General features: G+C 42.8%; 1 protein-coding gene across 4 annotated transcripts in view; it reads left to right on the top strand.

Annotated features, from left to right (window-relative positions):
• The window catches only part of NRG1 (neuregulin 1), a 743293-nt gene that overhangs the window by 505297 nt on the left and 217340 nt on the right, over positions 1-20656 (top strand). For all 4 annotated transcript variants that reach the window (XM_075067428.1, XM_075067426.1, XM_075067425.1 and 1 more), the window contains exon 3: positions 19693-19870. In XM_075067428.1, coding sequence (XP_074923529.1) covers positions 19693-19870 — 178 coding nt within the window. The remainder of the gene's footprint in view (positions 1-19692; positions 19871-20656) is intronic.

Here is a 20656-nt window from a genome sequence, read left to right as displayed (position 1 = left end):
ATCACAATGGGGAAATAACTCTCTTTTATACTGCCTGAATCTGGATTTGTCATATGGCAGTGCTCTGTGCTGCCTTTATGCTGTATCTGGTGATACATATAGTATACATGATGCGTGTGCTAGGCTATGCCTGCTGTAATTATGGTTACAAAGCAGTTTACGTCCCAACCCCCTGTTTTCACACAACATTTTAAGGTTAATTTTTTGATGCTCAGTTTCTGTGTGAAGTCAAATTCCTCCCTTCCGCACCCGACTCCCCAAAGTTCAAGCAAAATGCCTTCAGCCATTTTGAGCCCAGCAAGGGTGGAGAACAAAATGAGACTTTCCTCCTATTACATTCCAGTGACGCTGTTTCTGAAAAGCCAGAAAACACCTTCCTGACGGACATAAGTTTCACTGACAAAAGCAGCAGGATGGACAGCGCTATGTTAGTGGGAGAGCATCTCCCATCGGTATAGCTACCGCCGCTCATTGGGAGAGGTTTAATTATGCTGGCAGGAAAGCTCTTTTCCGCCAGCATAGAGCAGGTACATGGGAGACCTTAAAGCAAACGGCTGCAGCGGGATCGCTGTGCTGCTGTAATTGATACTTTTGATACTGTCTCACATGACCTTCTCATAAACAAACTAGGAGCCTTGGCGAACCTATTACAAGGTGAGTGGAAAACCATACTCAAAAGTAGTTATTGATATTTCAGTCAAGCTGCAGGGGCATATTGAATGGGGCCCTGGAGGGATCTGCTCTGTGTCTGGTTCTATTCAATATCTTCATAAATGATTTGGACAATGGCATAAAGAATACAGTGAAAAAAATTGTGGATGATACTAAGCTGGGAGTGGTTGTAAAGAGCTTTGGATGTTTAGAATTCAAAATGATCTTGACAAATTAGGGAAAAGGTCTGAAATAGATGGGATGAAATTCAATAAGAACAAATGCAAAATACTCCACTTGGGGAGGAATAATCAATGGCACACATACAAAATGTTAAATAACTGCACAAGAGGCAGTACTGTAGAAAAGGATCTGAGAATTATAGTGGATCACAAACTAAATATGAGTCAACAGTGCAACACTATTGCAAAAAAGAAACATCATTCTGGGATGTATTATCAGGAGTGTTGTAAGCAAAACACGATAAGGCCTCAACTGGAGTACTGTGTCAAGTTCTGGGTGCCACAGTTCAGGAAAGATATAGAGAAATTGGAGAAAGTCCAGAGGAGAGCAACAAAAATGATTAAAGGTCTAGAAAACATGACCTAGGAGGAAAATTGAAAAAAAAAATGGTTTTGTTTAGTCTGGAGAAGGAGGAGTGGGGGACATAAAAGATTGTTATAAGAGGAAGGTGATAAATTATTCTCTTTAATCACTGAGGACAGGACAAGAAGCAATGGGCTTAAGTTGCAGCAAGACATATTTAGGTTAGGCATTAGGAAAAACTTCATAACTGTGAGAGTAGTTAACCACTGGGACAAGTTACCTAGGGAGCTGGTGGAATCTCTGCCATTTGAGGTTTTAAAGAACAGATTAGACTAATACCTGTCAGGGATGGTCTGGATAATACTTAGTGCTACCTCAGTGCAGGGGACTGGACTAGATGACCTATCAAGGCCCCTTCCAGACCTACATTTCTGTAGCTCTGGGAAATTGTGTTCATTCTTCCAAAACATGATATTTTTGAGAAATTGCAGAATATATATATGGGTATGTCTGCATTGTAGCTGGAAGCAAGCCAGTGGGCAGCTGACTCAGGTGAGTAGCTGCTAACTTCCTCCAGAACCGCAAGGTCCACACTGCTATTTTTAGAGCTCTAGCTTGAACAAAGGTAGCATGGATCTGTCTAGCCAGGCTAGGAGGCACGTTCTCAGCTGCAGTGTAAACGTGCTGTATGTGCCCTCAGCTGAATGAAAACATCATCAACTTAGAACAGAATCCTTCCAGCCCAAAACATACCTCTTGCACGGTGACCAAGACAGATGGTCATGCTTTTACAGTGCTTTGATACTTATTGTCTTTTCTTTCTGTATCCTCCTGGACCCCCAGGGGCATATGGCACCACCAGTTCTTGCCATTTATTTTGGTCTTGTTCTGATCTGTTTGGGCTTCTGAGTGTGATGTTGCCGTGTTATGTAATTACTCATTATTATTATTTTTCACAGATTCTTAGATTTTTAAGGCCAGAAGGGGCCATTAGGATCATCTAGTCCAGCCTGTGCATAGAATCACAGAAATGTTGGGCTGGAAGTGACATCAAGAAATCATCAAGTCCAGCCCTCTGCACTGAGACAGGACCAAGTAAACATAGACCGTCCCTGACAGATGTTTGTCCAACCTGTTCTTAAAAGCCTCCAATGATGGGGATTCCACAACCTCCCTTAGAAGCTTATTCCAGAGAGTAATGGCCCTTTCCCCTAATATATAAGATAAATCTCCCTTGCAACAGATTAAGTCCATTGCTTCTTGTTACCTTCAATGGACACTGAACACGATTGATCTCTGTCCTTTTTATAACATCCCTTAACATACTTGAAGACTTATCAGTCCCTCCCCCCCACCCCAACTCCTCTTTTCTCAAGACTAAATGTGCCCAGTTTTTCTAACCTTTCCTCATAGGTCAGGTTTTCTAAACTTCTTGTCACTTTTGTTGCTCTCTCTGGACTCTCTCCAGTTTGCCGACCTCTTTCGTAAAGTGTGACACCCAGAATTGACCACAGTACTCCAGCTGAGGCCTCACCAGTGCCAAATAGAGCGGAACAATTACCTCCTAAGTCTTACATACCACACCTGTTAATACATGCTGGAATTGTATTAGAATTTTTTGCAACTGCATCACATTGCTGACTTTTATTCAATTTGTGATCCATTATAACCCCCAGATCCTTTTCAGCAGTATTAGCCCCTACCCCATTGTTCCCCATTTTGTATTTGTGCATTTGATTTTTCCTTCCTTCCTAGTACTTTGTGCTTGTCTTTATTGAATTTCATCTTCTTGATTTCAGACCAATTCTCCAATTTGTCAAGTTTGTTTGGAATTCTAATCCTGTCCTTCAAAGTGCTTTCAACTCCTCCCAGCTTGGTGTCATTTGAAATTTTATAAACCTACTTTCCACTCCATTATCCAAGTCATTAATAAAAATATTGAATAGTATTGGACCCAAGACTGACCCCTGCATGACCTCACTAGATACACCCTCCCAGTTTGACAGCAAACCATTGATAACTCTCTTTGCGTACAGTCTTTCAGCCATTTGTGCACCCACCTTTTAGTAATTTCATCTAGACTTCATTTCCCTAGTTTGCTTATGAAAATATCACCTGGGACTGTGCCCAAAACCTTACTAAAATCAAGTTAAATCATGTCTTCTGCTTCCCACCATCAGCTAGGTCAGTAATCCTGTCAAAGAAAGAAATTGGTTTAACATGACTTGTTTTTGACAAATCCATGCTGGCTATTCCTTTATAACTCTATTATCCGCTAGGTGGTTACAAATTGATTGTTTAATAATTTGTTCCAGTATCTTTCCAGGTATCAAAGTTAGGCTGACTGGTCTATAATTCCCTGGGTCTTCTTTGTTCCCTCTTTTAAAGATAGGTATGGTGTTTGCCCTTCTCCTGTCCCCTGTGACTTCACCCGTCCTCCAGGATTTCTGAAAGATAATTGCTAATGGTTCTGAGATTGCTTCAGCTAGTTTCTTAAATACCCTAGGATGAGTTCCATCAGGCCCTGCCGACTTGAATACATCTAACTTATCTAAATATTCTTTAACCTGTTCTTTCTCTATTTTGGCTTGCATTCCTTCCCCCTTCTAGTTAAACCCTGTTAGTGAAGGTTGAAGTAAAATAAGCATTAAACACCTCAGCCATCTTGATGTTCTCAATTATTAGCTGTCATTCCCACTTAGTAGAGGACCTATACCTTCCTTTGTCTTTCTCTTGCTCCTAATATATTTAAAGAACCAATGCTTGTTGCTTTTTATGTCCTTTTTGAAGTGTAGCTCATTTTGTGTAGAACACAGGCTATAGTTTTGACCTCGTGACCATTACCTACCCCAATAACTGTGGTTGGTCTAGACTCAGAGCATGTCTTGTAGAAAGACTTTCAATTTTGCCCCTCATCATTTTTGGAGCTTTTGCCTAAAAGTGACCATTTCTGTTTTGCATAAGCCACCTCTTTATGCCTCTTCTAGAGAAACAGAGACTATACTGAAGTTCTGTACCTTTTATCTGTTCACGTGATCCCAGATTATAGATTTTGGAGGGAGATCCTTCAAAAAAAATTAAGTCTTGAATAATAATGTAGCATGGCGTGGCAAAATTTGCCTGGTGCCTTTCTCTGTGTGATTCATGAGTGGCTTTGGGAGCATTCATACAATACTAGGCATATAAGGTATTGAATACAGACTAGGATGAATCACAGAAAAGAAATTGGGGAGCAGCCTGTGACCCCCATATTCCTCATTTATATATAATTGTGATCTTGCATACAAAGCCTGCCATGTGAGATATCGGGGAAAAGGTTTTGATCAGCTGAAAGTCACTGTTTTAGCTAAATATGTATATCTTTAGTGCATATGAAGTTATGAAATTGTGTTGTATGGTCATCATTAAAACATGCTGTAAGTTGGGGAATCAAACAGATATTATTAGCTCCCCAAATACAACAGCAAGGAAAGTAGCCAACACCCAGGTGAGGTGTCAAGCAACCATCAACTCCGTTGTCCAGCAAGGGAGCTACAATTCAATGACTCATCTGATGAGGCCACACTGGGGGAATTGCTTAACCTTGCCTGAGGACTCAGCAATGCTCCCAGACATGCCTAGACTTGTGTTCCCCAAGCACGTGGGACTGAGGGTCCCACAGAACAGAGCAGGCCCATGCTAGGCCTTTCCCTGCCCTCACATACGCTGCAAGCAACAAAGACATTCAAATGACTGAAGACTTCAACTGAGGGCCTGGCCCAGGTTTCAAGGGTGAAATCTGTGTACTATGAACTGCAGTATCCAGTGGGGTGAGAAAAGCTGCTTAATCTAGTTGTTGCCCAGTCTAATGGGGTTGAGAGTTTAGACTGCGTGCTTATATTTTGTTTCTTTTGGTAGTTAACTCTGACCTTTTGCCCATCACTTAACCTATCTTTTGTAGTCAAGACATTTATTTTACTGTTATCTTTACCAGTGAGTTTGCCTGAAGTGTGTGGTAAATCTGCTCAGGTTTGCAGAGACTGGTGTATGTCCACATTCCCCTGATGAAATGGTGAACCAATTCATAAACTTGCACTGCTTGTCTTCCTGAGGTACAGGGCTGCGAACTGGGGGAATTTGCCTGGTGCCTTTCTCTGTGTGATTCATGAGTGGCTTTGGGAGCGTTCATGCACTTTAGATGGGTGTGCTGATTGATCACAGCTCCTGGAGGGGTTTGCTGCTGGTCACTAGCAGGGCATTGTAAGAGACAGCCCAGGCTGGAGAGTTTAGGGGGCACAGCGGTCCCACGGTCCCAGGCTGCACCCAGGGATCCTGTCACAGGAATATCACACCTGAGAAGCACTAAAAGGGATTTAAAAAGGGAACACATTAGACTCCATTGAAATAGGAGCCCAAATCCATAGTTTAAGAATTGCCTTCTGCATTAGCAAATCAATGACTTAAAAGCTTTAAAGTTCTTCATGTCGCTGTGAATATTTTATACCACTTGTACTCTAACAGAAACTTTATGCATTTGATGCTTAAAATAATCTTGTTTTCTCCAAATTGGTTTGTACTTTTTAACCTCAGTTCTGCTAATGGAAAAAAAAATCAGAAATCTTCCAGAATCAGTTCAGTTTTTCTTTCCTTACATGCCAATACGTTAATAAGTGATTATTTTTGGGAAACCTTATATAACCCACTGAAGTAGTCCATTGCTCAGACTGGCCTCATTAAAATATTTAAATTGTGTTTTGAACATGCACAGAGTCTATTGAGCTATCATTCTGACATCATCATTATTAATTATTTTGATTAGTAACATAAGAACTGCCATAACAGAACAGACCAGTGGTCCATCTAGTGTGTTATCTTACCTCTCTGATATTAGCCATTACCAGATGCTCCAAAGGAAGATATAACACCTCTACGGTGGGCAACCCTACAATAACATGCCTTAAGGAGATCGTAGAATCATAGAAGATTTGGGTTGCAAGAGACTTTAGGAGGTCATCTAGTCCAACCCCCTGCTCAAAGCAGGACCAGCCCCACTAAATCATCCCAGTCAGGGCTTTGTCAAGACGGGCCTTAAAAACCTCTAAGGATGGAGATTCCACCACCTCCCTAGGTAACCCATTCCAGTGCTTCCACCACCCTCGTAGTGAAATAGTGTTTCCTAATATCCAATCTAGACCTTCCCCACTGCAACTTGAGACCATTGCTCCTTGTTCTGTCATCTGCCACCACTGAGAACAGCTGAGCTCCATCCTCTTTGGAACCCCCCTTCAGGTAGTTGAAGGCTGCTATCAAATCCCCCCTCATTCTTCTCTTCTGCGGACTAAATAAGCCCAATTCCCTCAACCTTTCCTCATAAGTCATGTGCCACAGCCTCCTGGTCATTTTTATTGTGGACTCTCCCCAATTTGTCTACATCCCTTCTGTAGTGGGGGGCCCAAAACTGGCTGCAATACTGCAGGTGTGGTCTCACCAGTGCCGAATAGAGGGGAATAATCACTTCCCTCAATCTGCTGGCAATATTCCTACTAATGCAGCCCAATATGCCATTAGCCTTCTTGGCAACAAAGACATACTGATGACCCATGTCCAGCTTCTCGTCCTCTGTAATCCCCAGGTCCTTTTCTGCAGAAGAGCTATCTCTTCCTGTTTGCAGATACCTAGTGGTTGGCTTATGTCTTGAAGGATGAGAGTTGGTATCTTGTAAACACTTCTGTCCTGTCTTATGGACTTGTGAATATTATTGAGTTGGTATGGGGATTGTCTTTTTGTTCTGTGTTCCTCATGTCTAGCACACTGGCGTCCTGGTCTGTGACTGGGGCTCCTAGACACTACCACAGTACAAATAATAAAAAAATGATATTAATGACAAAACTGTTCTGAATATCCTACTAAGCTACTTGTTTCAGCAATGCAGTATCTTCTGAATCTGAATCTTTGCCAATGTCACTTAGGGCTCAAACAAGGCTATTTTGTGTTGCTATAAGATCACTCTTTTTATAAGGAGAGCTTGTTGGCCAATTGCTCAACTTCCAACCTAGAGGCCCAACGGGCTGCCTTTCATCTGGTCCCTCTCTGTTGATCTGTCCAGCTTGGCTGGCCCTACCAGAAGTTATAGCTCTTGCTGGCATAGCTCTTAGGGTTATTGGAGCACATAAGCTTTCTTACCACATCAAGGTGCATCCACAGGGAAGGTTAAGTAATGTCTTGCAGCAGTGAATTCCACAGGTAATATGTTACAAAATAAATATCACCTTTTTAGATACATAGATATTTTTTTTCAGTTTCATGGTATGTCACTATTTCAGGGTAACTTCTCTGTGGTCCACCAAGGGCACCTACTTTAGGCTCCCAGCTGTCAACTCTCTTGGGTGAAGACCCGCATCTCACTCCCTCCTGATGGGGGTTTTAAGATGGCATAGCTCTCGGTATTTCACTGGGATATCCCCAACAAGCCAGGCTGCCTAAAAGGCCAGCACCTGCCCTTTGCTTTATTTCCAGAAGCTAGGACCAGTATATTGGCTGTATATAGAAGTTACCGCAGAGCTCCCTCAATGCAAGCACATTTATTATGGTGAAATCACTACAGAGCAAACATATTAAAACAAAAAAGAATCTACACACATGCTAAGAAAGCTTACCAGAGGTCACCCCCAGCTCCCATCTCAGGCTCTGATAGGTATCAGTCCTTCAACACCCACACCTGGGTTCACTCTGTGACTACAGGTCATAACTGTCTCAGATTTCAGAACTAGAACCCCAGCAGGGGAGTTTAGCCATTTCTTTATACATCTTGGCCTTTCATCTCCAGTCTCTGGGAGAAGGTAATTAGCAGAGTGACCCTCTCCTCAGGAAGTAGCTTCAAAGGGCTGGGTTTTTGCATAACTGGAAGTAGGGAATTTTCATTGACCTCTCCCTAGGTACTCCCTAGGATATCCACTTCACTCTTATTGTCCCAAAAGTCCATTCTTGTTTAGCACACTTTCAATATAGTCCTTGAACTCCCAGGCCTTCCATAACATCTCCCCCATAGAGAGGTTATATACAATTCTAGCCCACAATAACACATACCCTTTGCATTTAATTTGGTGGACCCCAAAGGTACTTAAACTTAATTCAGTAAGGTCTCCTAAGCAGGAAATTGCCATATCTGTCACAAGGTGTCTCCTTTTTCATTCATTGTGAGACAAAGCAGGAGTACCAGACTTTCTCTGTACCATTCTGTATTTTATGTTTATCTATCACTTCACTTCTTGTTCAACTCCTCCCTAAACCAAATCTTTCCAATCCGGTAAATCTGTCTTTATATAGAAGTATTTCGATTCCTCTAGCCCTTTTCTGGACCATTTCAATTTCTGCTCCATCCTTTTTTTGAGATGAGGTGACTAGTACTGAACAAAGCATTGAAGATGTGGCCACTCCATCAATGTATATAACAACAGATAGTCACTATTATTCTTTATCCTTTTTCTTAATAAAGCCTCAAATCTTTGGGGGTTTTTCTGATCACTACTGTATGTTGAAGCTATATTTTCATTGAGTTGTCTACACTATCTTCCAAGGCAAAGATTTTCAAAAATGTGGGCTCTGAGTCAGGCTCCTAAATCCCTAATTAGGCCTCATTTTCAAAACCACTGAGCACTCAGCAGCTCCCATCGACCTCTGTGGGAGCTGTTGGACACCCAGTGCTCTGGACAATCAGGCTACATATTTTTGATGCCTAAATATGGACTTAGAAGCCTAACTTTTGGCTCCTGTTTCTGAAAATCATGTCTCAACTCTTTTTCCTGAATGGTTACAGTTGATTTAGCACTCTTAAAGGGGTATATAAATAGTTCAGGTTATTTCTTCCAGCGTGTATTACCTTGCCTTGAATTTCATCTACCATCCTGCTACCCATTCACCTGGCTTTGTTAGCTCCCTCTGAAGTGCCTCACAACCCTCTGGAGATGTGACAGATCTAAATAATTTTGTGCCATCTGCAGATTTTGTCACTTTACTGTTCCCTGCCCCAACATACTTTTCCAGGTCATTAGTACATACTTAATAGTACCTTGTTACATGAGAGACAACATCAATACGTACAAAAATATGCTAAAGAATGTTGTTGAGGAGCAAAGTCAAGCATTCAAAAGTTAGGAAATGCCAGAATTATGATTGACCCTGTGACCTTAAATCAGCCCCCTGGTATGTACGCATTATGAAACAGTTTTTAATTACATGATCGTGTTCTGTTTTGTCCATGGTGCTTGTGCCTCTTTCAGTGCATTAGACAGCAGTGGGGAGAGACAGAAAATGGTTTGGTTCAGGAGGCACTAAATGGAGCTGAACAGCAGCAGGAGAGCACGGTTTATGGAGAAGAAGGGACAGTGGCGCTGGAACAGTTTTTAGAGTGGGGGAGCTGTGCCACCCCTTACTCCTCCTGCACCCCCAGTCGCCCCTTAGAGCTGGGGCCGGGAGCAAGGCTGTGGCTCTGGGAGGTGGGGGACGCAGATGGGGTAAAGGGCTGAGGCTGGGCCACAGCTAAAGGTGGGTGCAGGGCCAGCAGCTGGGACCCTGGGTGCAGGCCAGGAGTGATGACCCTGGGTAAAACCTCACACCCATAGTTCCCGTGCCTGTGAAAGGGGAGACTTTTTGTCATTTTAAATTCTCCAGACATAGGGCAGGAATTGCTGAGAGGGAACATTACCAGGGAAGAACAGACTCTCCTGTCCCCACAGGTTGTGGCTGTGGTTCTCTGTTTCAGTAGAAAGACACTGTGGGGCATATTTGATGTACATGGGACATGTGAGAGGGGCTTAGTGAGACAGGCAGAATGTTCCCAATTTGTGGCAGTGAGCTGATAGCAAACTCTCCGGAGCATTATGCTGATCAAATGATGATTTTCAAAGTGTTGTAACTTGGCCAATGAATGGATTTCCATGAGGACAGCCAAAAGTTGCTCTCTGACCTGACAGCTATTGTCTGTTACATTTCAAATCCCTGCTGCAAACCCAAGTAGGCCTTAGAGTTCTCCAAAAAAAAAAAAAGGGGGGGCGGGAGGAGCAGTTGGAAAAAGGTTTGTTCTGGCAAGCATCAATCCTGCTCGCCCTGAAACACATATATTGTATAGTCATGTAGAGTGATGCCCACTGCTTTGCAGAGGCCCAGGGCAAAATCTCAGCAAGACTTAAGTGGGATTGACGTGGTTGTTGTAGTGTATGGGCTGTCCTTCCACAGAGAGTGAGTTTCACCGAGACTTCCAGTACATCCGCAGCACTTTACGGACAGGCAGGAAGATGTAAGAGTTGACAGCCCACACACTGGCATTCATTCTACAGTCAGAACATACCTAAGAATGTATGTAACATAGGTAAACTTGCCACGGATAGCAATATGCCCTCCAGAATTGCTTCTTAGGACAGCAGAAGTATTTTAGTGCCCAACTTGCTCACATTCTCTGTTTAATGATGAATGATGCCATTTTAATTCAGTGCATTGCTTCTGCAGAACAGAAATGGCAGCCTGTTCCGTGCATGTGTTGTGTAGATCTCACTGGAACTAGGCCCAGCTGTGGCAATGACAAGTTTAATTAGGCAGATGTGTTGAACAGGCACCTAAAGAAAACTACTGTCAATATGATTTTTGGTGTCATTCATTGTCCTAGGCATGTCGCCTTTGTGCCCTCAAAAGATTGAGGCAGGATAGCACTGCTCTGTCAGCACTGCTCCAGCACAGGGATAATCAAGGGTTGAGTGTTATCAGAGGTGAAAGTAAGCCGATAAGGGCCGGTATGGAGGACTGGTAAAATAGGTGCGGCAGCCTCCTGGCAAATAAGTGGAGCATTCAGTACTGGCTTACTTTCATCTCTTTTGGCTGCATAAAAACCAGTTTAACTCAAAGCTAATAAGAGCTTGGAAAGGGAAAACTCACCATCACACTGGTTTCTGTCCTCCCTCCTCCTCCAACCAGGCTGCCGATGCAGCTAAGGTCCACATTCCCCTGACCCCCTGCACTCAGCAGGGGCTGCAGGGGTTCCCCTCTAGCTTGCAGCAGGGAGCGGGGAGAGAGAAGCCTGCCCAGGACATCTGCTGCCTGCATAGGAACAGTTTGAACTCACCTGTTCACTCCGTGGGATTAGGAGCCATTTATGACATCCTTGTTAATTTCACTCACAGTTGTTTTGGGGAGAGGGGAGATAGGAGTGAGACCAAGGCAGGGGCAGAATAGATTAGGCATTTGGCTGCGCAGCTTAAATCAAGAGCTAATAAAAGCCAGTGGAAAGGGAAAAGTCACTGTCACATCAGTTTCTCTCCTCCCTCCTCCTCCAGCCCCAAACAACTGTGAGTGAAATTAACAAGGATGACAGAAATGGCCCCTAATCCCGCAGGTTGAACCAGAGAGTGAACAGGTGAGTTTAAACTGTTCCTATGCAGGTAGCAGGTGTCTTGGGGAGGCTTCTCCCTCAGCCAGTCCCCCTGCTCCCTGCCGCAAGCTAGGGGGGAGCTGCTGCAGTTCCTGCTGAGTGCCAGATTAGGGAGAGGGGAAACATTGAGCCTAGCCCTGGCAGCCTGGCTGGAGGAGGACGGGGTTGTAACAGGGAGTTTTCCCCTTCCACTGGCTTTTATTAGCTCTAGATTTAAGCTGTGCAATCAAATGCCTATTGTATTCTACCCCTGCCTTGGTCTCACCTCCCACTCCCCAACAACTGTGAGTAAAATTAACAAGGATGTCATAAATGGCTTCATTAGCGCTATAAAAAGTAATTTTTCCTCTGTTGATATTCACCCCTTCTTGTCAACTGTTGGGAATGGGCCACATCCACCCTAATTGAATTGGCTTCATTAGCACTGACCCCCAACTCAGTAAGGCAACTCCCATCTTTTCATGTGCTGTCTGTTTATACCTGCCTACTGTATTTTCCACACCATGCAGCCGATGAAGTGGGCTGTAGCCCACTATAGCTGATGCCCAAATAAATGTGCTAGTCTCTAAGGTGCCACAAGGACTCCTCGCTGTTTTTAGTGCGACTTGTGGCTGCTCTGCACTTCTGAACATCAGACAATTGTTATTTAGATACTTAAATATGGATTTAGGAGGCTTCTTTTAGGCTCCTAGGTTTGCAAAATTAGCCTGAAGCGCTTCTTATTGACTTAAATGTGAATAGTAGCCCTGGATTGTTTACTCTGATGTAAACTGCGTTTATTTTATGCTGTCCCCACGTTTTCTGCCTGCAGTGTCAGATTTTTGTATTGACAATGTGTAACGGCATTGTGAAAGTTGATCAGGGAAGCAGGAGATTTTGGCAGCAGGGTAGGAGTCAGTGGAGGCATTTGGTAGCTGATGAGATTGGGGTGAAAGGATAAACTGTATGTTTCTGCAGAAATAATCAGCAGCGAGTTAATTAAGGGTGTTGACATTTAATTTGTAATCTGTAGGTTACGTACTCTCCCTCTCTCTCTCCCTCATTTTCATTGCCTCTGAATTCAGCTTGCTCTCTCTACAGCCTTGCCTTGCCCTGCAGTGCAGAAGTCTGATGACTAAGCTTACAAGCTGATGCCCCGTGTGGCTGCATTACCTTGTCAAGGCTGCCCAGGCCTTTTCATGATGAGCCTGATTCTGCTTTCAGCCACACAAGTTTGGCCTAAACATCGTTCCATGACTTTGGTGGGGTTACTCTCCCTTTACACGCTGTAACAGAGAGGACAGTGCTTTCCCCATGTATGCAACGTTTTTAGTTTTGCTTTATTATTGTTTTCAGAAAGTGAACATAGATGCTCGGATTAATGTTCTGCTTTCACTTTCTGGTTCCTCATTGTGACACCGTCTTGCACCTGCTGCTGGGAAATGTTAATTGACTCTATCTCCATGCTCTAGATAAGATGATTAATAATACCTCTCCAGAAGTCATTTCAAGGAAAGAGCTACAACTTCAATGACTGCTTTTGGAAGGGATTACTGTACTTAGAAAGGAAAGAATAGGAAGGAGGCACTAATCCAAGTTCAAAGAGCAGCTCCACTTTTCTAAGTAAACATCCATACCAGTTGGGTGACATGCCATATATTCGTGTGGAAAATTTCACTGAAAAATAAACCAAGCTGTTTAACGAGAGCTCTTGATGCTGCCGGGTGGCACCGCTGCTTTGAAAGTTTCAGCTGAAATGCTAGTGATGTCGCATCTACAGCTCAGAATTTTGCAGAAGTGTCCTTGTGGCTTCACTAAGACATATGGCATTCAGAGAGTCTGAGTTGTACTTGTCGCATGCATCACTTGCTTATCTCCTATTCATAGTGCCAAGGTTAGGTAGGGCTGACTTCTGTTGGGTTGTTGGCTTTGGTATCTAGACTGACAGACAGTTTTGGTTTGCCTGTTTCCTTTTTGTTTGTCTTTGCGAATGAACGTGCACAGTAATAGCAAGTCACACAATCTTAAACACAGAGGGCCAGATTTTCCAAAGAGCTCAGTGCTGATGTGGTCATTTCTGTACTCTGGAGGGTTTGGCAATGCAGGGTTATGTCCTATCAGCACTCTCAGTGTTTGGTTGTGTAGCTAATCTGCATGGAGCCTCAATATGTTGAAATGGAGTGGCCAGATTTTAAAAAGTACTCGGCTCCCAGCACCTCCCTTTGGGCATCGTAGGAGCACTTTAGAAAATCTGGCCTGTAGTTTATAACCCTGAGCTTGGTTGTAATCTTGTAGGTGAGGTGTACGTGGCGCGAAGGGGATTTGGGAAGTAGATGTATTCTGTCTTAAGTGACTGTCTCTCTTTCCTTGAGCATAACTTATCTTTATTATTTGTGTTATTGAATTGCCTAGTCATGGACCGCATTTCCTAGGTCCTGTACAAACACAGAACGAAAAAACCATGGTCCATGTCCCAAGTTTCTCATAATATAAGACAAGAGACAACAGATGGATACAGATAGGGGAGTACAAGGAAACAATGAGACAATATTGGTCAGCATGGTAGGCTGTGGTCTCTGCACACCAGCATCCCGAAGGACCGATAGAGGTTCCTGCTGTGGCTTCCATTTCCTAACATAACTGTCAATCACAATTTTTCACACCAAATAATACACACGTGTGATGGCCAGCATGTCTAATACGTTCCTGTGTTTCCACTCTTAAAAGGTTTTGTACTATTCTAGAAAGACTCCGTGGAATTTCAGCTGCAAGTGTGCTGCTGCAGGATGACATTTTGCAAGTTTGCTGTTTAATTTGTTCAGTGTATGAGGCTCCATGCAGATTAACTATACAATCGAACATTGAAGGTGATGAGAACTCAGCACTGCCAAACTCTCCGAAGTCCAGTAATGACAGATTAACTCAGGGTTTATGTTATCAACATGGCTTTGCAGAGTAAATGTAGAAAAGTTTGTTCCTTGTCCTTAACAGTATTGTACACTGGGACTTTCAAAAGTAACGGCATCCCCCAGAGAGAAAAATTAACACGAAAACCCTGATAGTCAGTCTGCGTTAATAAGCAAAGGTTTAACATCTTGTGTACTGCTGCTTGCTAAACTTTCTCAGAGCCTTTTAGCACTGCTGGTCTTTTGCTGACACAAGGGCCTTTTGGCTCTATTTGTCAAGACTTCTCACAGTGTTATATCTCTCTCCTCAGGATAGCCTGTATTGCTGTTTTGTGGTGGAGGGGTGAAGTTTGTCATGTCAGTGGAGGTCTGCAAGTCGTAGAGAGTGATCCTTAGTGGGGAGTGTGGAAGGCTCAGGGTTAAATTTGGATGCCTTTCTGTGTGTCTAATTTAATGTTTAAAACATGAGACCTCCTAGTACAAGGGTAGGCAGCCTATGGCACGCGAGCTGATTTTCAGTGGCACTCTCACTGCCCAGGTCCTGGCCACTGATCCGGGGGACTCTGCGTTTTAATTTAATTTTAAATGAAGCTTCTTAAACATTTTAAAAACCTTCTTTACTTTATATACAACAATGGTTTAGTTATATATTATAGACTTATAGAAAGAGACCTTCTAAAAATGTTAAAATGTATTACTGTCACGCGAAACCTTAAATTAGAGTGAATAAATGAAGACTCGACACAGCACTTTTGAAAGATTGCAGACCCCTGTCCTAGTATTTCAATGAGTTTCTCAGCCAAAGAATGCTTGTAAAGTATATCCCAGTGCACCTTAATATGGGCGTTGCTTGGTTGGGGACTTTCCCATTGTTACTTTTAAATGTTTCTCTTTGTCTTTTTTTTGGTCTGGCTTTGTTGTCATTTTTCTAATGGTGTCATGTGTACAACCACTTTTGTTGCGATACTGAGGGTATGGCTACACTTGCAGCCATACAGCATTGCCGCAGGAGCGCTTCCGCGGCAGCACTTTGAAGTGCAAGTGTGGTCACAGCGCCAGCGTTGGGAGAGAGCTCTCCCAGTGCTGCACGTACTCCACTTCCTCGTGGGGATTAGCTTACAGCGCTGGGAGCGGGGCAGTGTTTACACTGACACTTTGCAGCGCTGTAACTTGCTGCGCTCAGGGGTGTGTTTTTTCAGTGTAGACAAGATCCCAAATTCCTGGAAGAGCTTTGTCCAAAGTTGATCCGTCTTGAACATTGGAGGGCTATACTTCTCAGTGTTAAATATATATGTTGTGCAAATCATTCTGCCACCACCAATTGTTTAACAGGCACTATTTTGTATTACTGACAGAAAAGGTTTAAGGTCCTGGGCTGGTTGGCATGCACAGGAACAAATGAAGCAGAGTCAGGGAAGTAATCAGTGCTTACCAAATGGAAATGGGCCAAAACTAACAGGGAAATAAATAATATTTTCAAGCTTTTAAGAGGATATTAAAGCAATGAACAGTAAAAGATAAGCATTAAAGATACCAGTATCTCTAAAAGTCACTTTCCTTCCAAATCAATGCATGTCCCACAGAGGCTGCCCCAAAAGTACTGATAGGGCTGGAGTGAAGTACAGCTGCAGTTATAATCTGGATAGCTGCATTCCTACTAGATGTCAAAATGTAAAGCATTCTGTGCTATAATTTATCAGTAAATTCATTTTCATATGCCTGACAGGTATGTGGTTAAGTCTGCAAAAACATGGATGCAGGTAAATACAAACAAACATACTGGAAATGAAAAAAGACACTCCTTTTTCTCCTTATCTGTGTGCAATTCATATCGCTTTTCCTGGAGGGCCTGTAGACAATGAGTTACCATGAATTAGTGCAGGGCACTGCTGCTGATTGAATCTACTTTTATGTTTCCTGGTAACTCCGGAGTTATGGCAAGAGTGGAGCATATTAATTTAACACTGTTTTCCATTAACAGCTCTGATGGGGGAAAAAGTTCTGCAAGCCATTTTGTGCAGAAAATATTGAATTAAAATAAGATCCAAGACATTAGCCCAGTGGCTCTCAAACTAGTGACCCCTTTCACATAGCAAGTCTCTGAGTGCGACTCGCCCTTATACATTAAAAACATTTTAATATATTTAACACCATTATAAATGCTGGATGCAAAGTGGGGTTTGGGGTGGAGGCTGACAGCTTGCGACCTCCCCCATGTAATAACCTCACGACCCCCTGAGGGGCCCCGACCCCCTGTTTGAGAACCCCTGCATTAGCCCCTTATTTCTTACTGAGAACGTGACAGTTCAACCAATACAAAAACCCGGGACCCTATAACTGATGATGCTCCCCTGCTTAATATAACCCTTATATATGTTTTATGACTATTCAATTAACTGGTTAAGGAAGGTTATGTAAGTATTTTTACCTTTTGCTGCTCACCTGCTCCATTATTGACAATATTAATGTGAAAATTTCACCTTCCCCATTTCACAGACAGCCTTATCTTGATCCACAAAACTCAATGGCACATTTGTCTGCACACATGTGACTAATAGAGCTGGTGAAAAATGCTGATTATTTTTGTGAGAAATTTTTAAATTATTAATGTTTTTCAAAAATTTTCACAAAAACAATTCAGTTCTTCCATAACCTGGGCTTTTTTGTTTGTTTTAAATCACTTTTTTTTTTTGAGGGTAGGTGGAAATTCAGTTTTCAGAAACTAAAAAGCTAAATAATTTTTTTGTTTTTTAAAAAAGTTTTCAGTTTCCATTTTTCACTGAAGATCCTGTGAAAATATCAACTGAAATGAAAATTTTCTGGGAAAATTTTGATCAAGAAGTTATTTTACATTTCCAAGAGTTAACAGAAAAAATGTTACCAATCTTAGTAAAATATTTTACACTATGCACAGTTGGAAATATATTAGTAATGCAGATCTTGAAAGACTTTATAAAAATGTCTTGTGGGTCAGCATTAAGATTGTATTAGTGCCTTCAGAATTTTGCCGGGGTAGAGTAGCAAGCACAGGCATTTGTTGCCATCCCATCCCAAAACATGAGATACAAATTCCGAAAAGTAGCCAAGCTAATAAAAGCTCTAATCCTGGCCCTGCTTTCCATATTCCAGGGAAGTCAAAAGTATTGCCATCACAGGATCACACTGGAAACTTGTCACGATCTGGGTGGAAGCACCTAATTTACATACTACAGAGAAGATTGCAGCCGTCTTCATCTGTCGGAATCAGGGGACAGCCATGTTGGTCCCTCATTTCCTTATTGAGCATTATAGTTATACAACAAGCAAAGCAACAATTCTCACCACTGGGAGGAACTTGAAAACTGATGCTAGTGCAAAAGGATATTGGTTCACTTAATGGATGCAGTTTCTCACCATAAGCACATGGTGCTTGTGCTCTGAGATCTGCACTGTTGCGGTTTAAGTGTCTGCTTAGACCTGTACGGGCTTGAATGGTTTCAGATATAGCTGTAAAAGAGACCCCGCTCTCCCAGTACCATACTGCTGTGGTCACTGGAGGCACTGAAGCTGGGGCCACCTCAGTTCAGACAGGGAGCTGCTAGCAGCGCATTCTCCATGACGAGACTGATGAGCTTCAGTGTAACCACTCACTACAGCGATGGGTGGGTTTCTCCCATCACTGTCGCTAATCCACCTCCCCGAGAGGCAGAAGAATTATTCCATCGACTTAATTCTGTCTACACTGGGGATTAGATTGGTTTAATGGCATTGCTCAGGGGTGTGGATTTTTCACATCCCTGAGCGACATAGCTGGGTCAGCTTAACATTTTAGTGTACACCTGGCCTGATACTCTGGAATTCAGTTCCACTCCCTCAATCCAATATGGCCCTAATCTGCTGATCCCCACGGTGTGCTTCAAAGCCTGCCTCTTTAATATGGCCTTTGGGAAGAAGGGGCTAGTTCAGGTTGAGCTTAGTGTAATGTGGGTTGGAATTATTGTCCGGAGTGAGTGTCTTCTCCCCACAGTGGTTTGGGAAGCTGCTGTGCTTATATTTGTTCTGTAAGCTGTCTGTCATGTCAGCGGTACCTGGAGCCTTTGGACAGGCAATGTCTGATAGCCAAATAAATAACATGCTTTACACTACTTATTCTGTTGCCTTCAGTATGGCCCATGGAGATGAGAGGTATGCAATTAAAAAACCCGTGGCACTGAGCATCAGAGCCCAGGTCAGCTGACTCTGGCTTGTAGGGCTGTGGCTGCAAGACTATATCAAATTGCAGTGTAGACATCTGGGCTTGGGCTGAAGCCTGAAGTTGGGGACCTTGCAGCAGGGCTGGGTCTCAGAGGCCGGGCTTCAGCAGTTTTACAGCCCTGCAGCCCAATGCCCCACGAGCCCAAGTCAGCTGACCAAGGCCAGTCACAGCTATGCCACTGGTCTTTTCTTGCAGTGTAGACATACCCAAACCAGGGCTCTGACTCAGGTTTGGCTTATGGATGGAAGGGAAGCTTGGACTTCATCATTTTGACTTGGGTCAGCAAGCACTCAGGACCAAAGTCCTAGGACCCTGTTAGAGGGGTGGGTCAGAGCCTAAATCTTGCTGTGACTCACCTTCAAGACCTGTCATTTTTCAGTGTGGACGCAGCTCAAGCCACGAATCGGAGTCAGAAGGTCTGCATACAACAGTATGGACGTGTTAGCATCTCTGTGAGACCCGGGTCTGGTAACTGTTAACCCAGGTTTACAATGCAGTATGGATGCTCAAGCACAGGCTTGGAAACACCAAGCCCAGGTCCCACAGATCTGGGCTCAGTGTACAATGTAGACATACCCTACAGTTCCCAGCATGAAGTCTTGCTTCAAGAGGCCTGGCCTGTCACATAGATCATTACTCAGCTGCAAGTCCCCATATTCACGGACTGCATCTCTGTATTGACTATGGGAGCATCATTTTAGTTCTGCCTAAGTTGTGTTGTCTTGTGTCTGGGAAGTCAAAGAAGGGCCAAGTGTGTGTGTTTCCTTCCAGGGTAAACTCACCAATGTGCCCATTCATATCTTCTCTTTTTCATACATTTTAAGTATAATTCATGCAAATGAGAGATTTTTTGGTTTAGAAGTCATTTAGTTTGGTTCTCTCTCTACATTTTCTGGCTTGCCTAGGTCTTCTTCAGTCAGCACAGTTTTCTCTTTCAAAAGCAGCGTAATCACCAGCACTTTCTTTTCTCTCTTTAGCTGGGCCTCCCAAATTGAAGGAGCTGAAAAACCAGGAGTCCGCTGTGGGCCAGAAGCTAGTGCTCAGGTGTGAAGCCAATTCCGAATACCCCGCTCTCAGATTCAAATGGCTAAAGAATGGAAAAGAAATAACCAAAAAAAACAAACCAGAAAATGTCAAGATCTCCAAAAAACAAAAGTAAGTACCATGATACATCTTGCAAGCTGGGCTGGGGGGAGGAAGTGGAATTATTCACCCAAGCGCTGGGAGTATTAATGATCTCAGCATCCACAAATGAGTGCGGTGAAATAAGGAAAGAGAATTAATGGAAATAGATTAGCTCTTTATTTTCACTGGGACTTATATATTGTTGTCAAGTAATAACAAAAATGGAATATCTCCTGACGAATACTGCATTTTTTTTCTGATTGTTGTTTTTTATAGCAAAGTGGAAACATTTTTTTAAGCTAATAAATCTTGGATGCAGGCTGTTGGTAAAACCTTACGTTCATTGTTTGAAGTCCCAGATTGTTTGAAACTCTCAAGGGGATCTGGCTCCAGGAATAACGTTGAGTCTTGCACTGGAAGTTGCTAAGTTTCTCCTGTGTGGTTCTGAGAGGCTTCAATTCCCACTGGCTTTACCAGGGCGGTCCAAACTAGAGCTGTGTGGCTAACAGAGTTTTTCAGTTTCATGTGAATTCTGAAAAATCAAAAGAAAAATATGTTTTGGATTGATCCGAAAATGAAAAGTTTTTTTTATATTTTTGTCGAATTGAAAAGTCAAAAAGAATTGTTTTGGGTTGAACAAAATGTTTAGTTCAACTGAAAATGAAACACTTCATTTAGATATCAATCTTTTTTAATATTCTATAAATTTTTAAAAATAAAATCCAAGGAAATTTCTAAACAGAAAGTCATTTGGAATAAAAAATAAATAAATCAGATCATTTCATTTAATTTTTTTCATATTTTTTTTTTAGTTCA

The sequence above is a fragment of the Chelonoidis abingdonii genome, chromosome 6 (assembly GCF_003597395.2).
Source record: "Chelonoidis abingdonii isolate Lonesome George chromosome 6, CheloAbing_2.0, whole genome shotgun sequence".
Lineage (NCBI taxonomy): Eukaryota > Metazoa > Chordata > Testudines > Testudinidae > Chelonoidis > Chelonoidis abingdonii.
The sequence above is the reverse complement of the archived record's forward strand: the minus strand, read 5'-3'. Positions and strand labels throughout refer to the sequence as shown.